The 5870-nt window shown below is 51.1% G+C and overlaps 1 protein-coding gene and 1 non-coding gene across 2 annotated transcripts in view; one reads left to right on the plus strand and one right to left on the minus strand.

Moving 5' to 3' along the window:
• ILF2 (interleukin enhancer binding factor 2) overlaps positions 1-5313 on the minus strand; it is a 7586-nt gene extending 2273 nt beyond the window's left edge. The window contains exons 1-11 of the mRNA XM_011381079.2: positions 5201-5313; positions 4475-4534; positions 4228-4270; positions 3679-3783; positions 2764-2841; positions 2350-2452; positions 1682-1747; positions 1268-1384; positions 765-843; positions 439-526; positions 3-97 (exon numbers count right to left, since the gene is read on the minus strand). Coding sequence (XP_011379381.1) covers positions 3-97; positions 439-526; positions 765-843; positions 1268-1384; positions 1682-1747; positions 2350-2452; positions 2764-2841; positions 3679-3783; positions 4228-4270; positions 4475-4534; positions 5201-5205 — 839 coding nt within the window. The 5' untranslated portion in view covers positions 5206-5313. The remainder of the gene's footprint in view (positions 1-2; positions 98-438; positions 527-764; positions 844-1267; positions 1385-1681; positions 1748-2349; positions 2453-2763; positions 2842-3678; positions 3784-4227; positions 4271-4474; positions 4535-5200) is intronic.
• Positions 5314-5540: 227 nt separating this feature from the next.
• On the plus strand, positions 5541-5612 carry TRNAM-CAU. Its single transcript has one exon. It is a non-coding gene; the product is annotated as a tRNA-Met (tRNA).
• Positions 5613-5870: the final 258 nt, after the last annotated feature.

Consider the following 5870-nt stretch of genomic DNA (forward strand, 5'->3'; position numbering starts at 1 on the left):
ACATCCAGCCCCAAACCCAGAGGAGCACGCGATACCTGTATGCCACGTTTAGGGCCAAAGGCTGTCTGGTGGGGTTGTTCATCACGGCATAGTGCCCCTGGAAAAGAACACATGTGGCACTAGATCTTCAAACAAAAACCTTAAACTGTTGCGAGGAAAACTGGTCCGTTAAGGTCTAGCCAACATTTCCACGTTCAGAAGCGACTCTGAAGTGACTGCGGGTCCAGTATGTTCTCTCCATGAGCACATCAGTGACGTGACAGCCGTAATGAAATGATAAAAGGGCAGTGATAACCAAGCGCCCAGTGGATAAACGTTACTGGATTTCTTGTCCGTCAGTGAGATTTCTTTGAAGCTTCACAAAACTTCAGATTCTAGTAGGTACAGTAACCGCTGCTAAATAGGGGTAACTGAGAACCCCGACCGCCCTCTACTCACGAGGAGGTCGAGGATCCAGGGTGTGAGGGGCTCAAAGCCAGGAAAACGAATCCTCAGGTCCTTCAGCAGTCTGATGAGAACTTTAACTCTGAAGAGGGACCCAAGGATTAAAAGCAATGCAATCACGTAGTCCCCCACCTGAGCTACAGAGCTGGAGCTATTTCAAGAACTATGAGTTCTTTCTCTCTATTTAAGTTCGGTTACTTAATGTAAAAATCAAAATCCAGACAGAAGGCTGAGTCAAAAATTTCCATGGGAGAAGTATGGGCACCCCGCTATTCACTGAAGTTAGCAAGATTGCTTATCTTAGAGAGGGAGGGACTCACGTGGACTGAGAGGCATTTTCCTCAAACCAGCGGGCGTGCCGGATGGCTGCTAGGGCACTCTGCAACACCTTGATGTCCACTGGAAGACAAGCACGACAGGCCAGGGTGAAGCACTCCGAGTGAGCCAGCACCGCAACCCACCGCCGCCATTCAGTGCTCAGAAGGCGGGCGGGACAGTGTGACTCTTGGAGCCTCCCCCATTCCTCGGATCAGCGAATCGCTTGTCCGTGCTTTTCTCCAAAAGCCAACCCCCTGCATGAACACTCCCTGTCCTCATCTCTCAAGTCCTCAAAGTGCTTTCCTGGCCATCCTGTCTGACGGTTTCACCAGCAAGCTGGTAAACCTGTCTCCAAATTACAGAAGGAGCGAGCAAAGTTTGGGGCTGAACGCGGGTCCCAGCAGGTTTTCATGTGGCATACATAGCCACGAGTTAAGTCGACAGCGACTTTACAGCATGTGTGAATTTCCCCCAAGTTTCCCAGCAACGGAGGACAGGGACCAACAGTGGAGTTCTGGGTCCAGTTTCCGGAGGTTGGGCGGCACTGTCGTGATGAGGATCTTCACCGTCGCGTCAGACGAGCTGATCTCGAAGCCAGTTTCGTTGGTCAGCATGGTCAGAACTGAAAGAGAAACCAAAAGCACCGACTCACATTTCCATCGTGACGCCATGACATCCAGGGTGGGGCACAGGTGGGCTTTAAATGCAGGAGTCCAGAATGAGGATCTGGAATCCAGAGTTTTAAAAGGAAGGGAGATAACAGGATTTTGAACAGGGAAGACTCCAGCCAAAACTTCCCGGATGCAGAACTCCGCACCCGCTCCTCCTTCCGCCTGCCCCGACTTTGTTAGGCGTGTACTTGCGAGCACGGAGCTGGCTCCCATGAGCACGAGATACACATTCGGGAACAAACTCAGACCTTCAGAAGGGTCCTGCGCTCTGAGGCTCTCCACGACTTTGTTCCCTAGGGCAGCGACAGCTTCCACTAGGTCGAGAGAGGAGATAACAAACGCTATCATTACTATGCACACATCCTGTACATTCCAGGCTGTTCTGCACTGATTTCTGCCCACGTTCAAGGCCGAAGCAAGGGCAAACAACAGAAAAAACACTTTTACATGGGGAAACTAATGCCTGGACAGAGCACTTGGACGGCTCAGGGCACAGGACACCTCCTCCACCCACACCCCTTCCCTAGGGGGGCACTGCTGCCACTTTGGGCTGAATAGCTGTTTGGGGGCTGAGGGGCAGGGCCGACCCTGTGCCCTGTAGGATGCTTGCAGCCTCCCTGGCCACCACCCCCTTGACACCAGTAGCTCAAACATCTGTAGCCACTGCCAGTGACCCCTGAGGGATGGGGGCAACATCAGCCCCAGTGGAGAAACATCGTCTTATAGTAACCGGCCATACATTCTCTCAGACACACAATCCAGAATGTGTCCCTTATCACCCTCACACATCAAAAAATAAATTTCCCGTGTGTCTTCCAAATAGCCTTTTTCCAAAGAAATTGGAGCTTTAAAGGTCCCTATGTCTCAAACCCAACTGCTATGTTCTGTCCTCATGGCCAGAAAGAGGTCCACTCACACGTTGGCAGAATCTTTAGGATTACCACCAGGTCGGCCACGTTGTGCCCCGTGGTCATCGTTCCCTTTTTATAAGATCCCACCTGTCGAACTTCTTCAATTTGCTGTTGGAAAAGGGATTTCAGGGGGGAAAAAGGTGAAAAGATTGCCCAGCTCCTCATTACCCAGATCTGGAAGTTGCAGAAGTCAAATCATATCCCCAAAACCACACGAAAAGCCTGATACATCACAGTTAGCTGATAACAACGACACAAGTCGTGTCCCCAAGATCCCTACCACGAAAAGATTCCACTGTACTTCCCCATTTCCGGTCTGGCTTCGCATGACAGGTAAGGAAAGAATTGAGACGGGAGCCGATAACATTTCCACGCTGCCACAGCTGCACTTTCCTAGGGCTATATCATCAAAAACTCACCACTTCAAATGTCCCTGGAGCCACAATCAAATTGTCAATCACGTTGTTTATTTTTGTCACCAGAGAAAGGATAGAGGCCTGAAAAACAGCAGGAAACAAAAATAACCTAAGGTGAAAAGCTGCTCAGAGTGAGTGTCTCCCGCTCAGCGCTTCCACGAGCAGAGTCAAGGCTGCCACGGTGCTTTGAAAACCCCGACCCTCTGGCCTTGAACGTGCCAGAACAGAACAACTTTCTGATGCACTCGTCCGGCGCCATCCCCCCATCCAGTGAGAAATGAGAACTACGGTCTCCCCGCTTATCCGCAGTTCCGCTCTCCGTGGTTTGTTGCCTGCAGTCAACCATTGTCGAGAACATTAAGTGGAACATCCCACAAATAAACAAGTTTTAAACTGCGCAGTCCCGCTCCGGACGTGCAGCACCCCTCTGTCCAGCACACGCAGGCGACATATGCCTCCGGCCAGCACCCGCCTTGGTGATCAGATCCCAGGAATCACAGTGAACACCCCTTACAGGAGGAGCCTGGGCTGCGCCGCACGCCTGCGCCACTCACCTCCCCTCAGCTCACCCCAGGGGCATCGCCTGCCATCGTCACAGAAGTTCGATACGATACGACGTTCACATAACTCTTGTGTTGTTATAATTGTCCTATTATTAGCTGTTAACCCTTTACTGTGCCTAATTTATAAGTTAAACTTTATCATAGGTACGTATGTATAGGAAAAAAGACAGTACGTACAGAGTTCAGTACCGTCCACGGTTTCAGACACGGAGGTCTCGGAACGTACCCCCCGCATACGGGGGGACCGCTGTGAACCCTCCATGGAGTTTAGGCTCTGATGACTGATCCCGCCCATAGTTTCGCACTACCCTAGCTTTCCTAGAGGACTCACAGGAAGGAAGCCAAAAGAACATACTTGTTCAGCAGAATTAGGAGCAAGGTCCTGATTCCTCTTCAGCAAGGCCTCACTGAAGGAAGTTTCATCAGGCGCTGGCTTGACCCGGGGGAAGGCCATCTCGCACTAAGGAAGGAATAAACAATTATATACTCTGTCGAAAATAATACACAGGAGGTTCTTTTTGTTGCTACAATAGAAAAAAAATTTTTTAAAAGTTCTACACTTGTTTTTCTTCCTTAAGACGTTCCAACAAGGATACAAGTTGGAAAGAATAGCCATAATTTAAGCTCTCGCTATCTACATATTAACAGACAAACCTGAGATAACTTTAACTATTCAGAAAAAGATTACAACCACGTGACTGCCAACAGTAGCCAAGGAATCACCTCACAGTGTTTTTGTACGTAAAGCAACACACAGCTAACTCAAAATCCCAACTCCATTCACGAATCCCTTTTCCCACCATCTGACTTCATCCACAGGGAGGTGTCGGGCTCCATGAAACTATAAGTGGAAAGCCGCCAGACGCCAGTTCTCTGTCAACTGAACAGAGACCACGATACTCACCAAATAGAAATCAAACGGGATGTGCGGCACAAAGGGCCTGAACCTAAAATCAGGAAAACAATCCAAATTAACCACAGAAATCGAGTGACTTAGCATGAGGGGCCAAACTCATTTAGCTCTCCTGCTGTTTCTAAACCACAGCTGGACCTCACAGAAGCAGGTAACAACATGAGTCCACGCCAAGCTCCTGCTTGGATGAGGGAAACAGAAACTAATCAGGGCAGAGATGCTTAAACCTGGCACTCACCCTCCTCCTGGGCCTCCTCTGGAACCAAAGCGCCCTCCGCGACCTCGGCCTCGGTCACCCCTAAAAACGCAAAAACAGACTGTAACTTGTTTTGCCCTCGTTAAAGGAATCTCTCCGCCATCATTTCAAGTTGGCCCGTCTCTGTTGCTCTGGGCTTTCCTCTGGAAGCCAAGAATCCCCTTTCCCCCTTAAACTTCTCCCTGTTCCAAATGCAGCCTCACGCCCGTGACCTCTTCCCTCTAGATAACAACCCCCACAAAATAATGACGGGGCTCAAACACTGAGCTCCTACAAGAAATCCCCCATAATCCTGGGTACTTCGGAGACTAAAGTGAACGCTCATTTACTCACTAAAGTACTACAACATTTAACGGCACAACCTGTCAAGCACTTGGCCCTGAGGATGAATGAGGCACGTCCCAGCCTTCTCAGTGTAGATGGGGGACACAGGGGGGGCTCCTCCTGGGACGTCCCCCCTCACCTAAACCCCTCAGAGGCCAGGGTGTGGAGCCCGCCTGCCGGCCCTGGGCCCCACCGCCACCCGAGGCCCTGGGTTCCCCGCCTCTGCGGCCTCCGACCTCCCACTCGCCCAGACCTGGGGCGCTCGGGTGCTAGGGCAGCGCCCCGCACGTGGTCCTTTCAGGTCCTCCGACTCCTTGCGGCCCACCTCCCCAAGGTTTCCGGTCAAATGCCCACAACCTTCCCAGAAGAACCCAGCGCCCTCACCTCATGGCGCCCTAAGCCGCGAACAATGGAGACCACTCCAACCGCCCCCTTCCTCGGAGGAGCCGATAACTGGAGAGGCGGCTTGCCGGCGTGTCCCAACAAACCGCGGCGCGATTGGCGCCCGCGCGACGCCTCTGCTCATGCCCATTGGTTTACTCTGACAAGCCGGCTTGGGAACCAATAACAAAAGCCTGCTGTGTCAGAAACTAGCCAATAGGAACAGAGGCCACACTAATGGCGATTTCCTTATCAGACACTAGGTGGCGCTGTGTAAAGACGTGAGGACAGCGACTACGTAGATCACTTTCTATAGGAGCAAAGAGACCTCGCGCTCTCAGATAGCAGAGTGGCGCAGCGGAAGCGTGCTGGGCCCATAACCCAGAGGTCGATGGATCGAAACCATCCTCTGCTATCGGGTGTTTTTCCTTCTTCACCTAAGATAGTATTTTTAATTTCAATTTTTTCAAGAAATATAAACAGCATCCTTTTGCCTTCTCCTCTCTCAAAAAAACAGCTTTAGGAGGCTGTTTTTCCCATTAGCCAATGAAATGGGAGAACACGAGGGCACTTCAGGCAACAGTGAACAAACAGGACACAGAAGAAGGGGATTTAGGAAAACGAAGCAGTCTGGCGACTCAATCAGACGGGACAAAACGCCGCCGGTGAGGCA

The sequence above is a fragment of the Pteropus vampyrus genome, unplaced genomic scaffold (genome assembly GCF_000151845.1).
Source record: "Pteropus vampyrus isolate Shadow unplaced genomic scaffold, Pvam_2.0 Scaffold426, whole genome shotgun sequence".
NCBI lineage: Eukaryota > Metazoa > Chordata > Mammalia > Chiroptera > Pteropodidae > Pteropus > Pteropus vampyrus.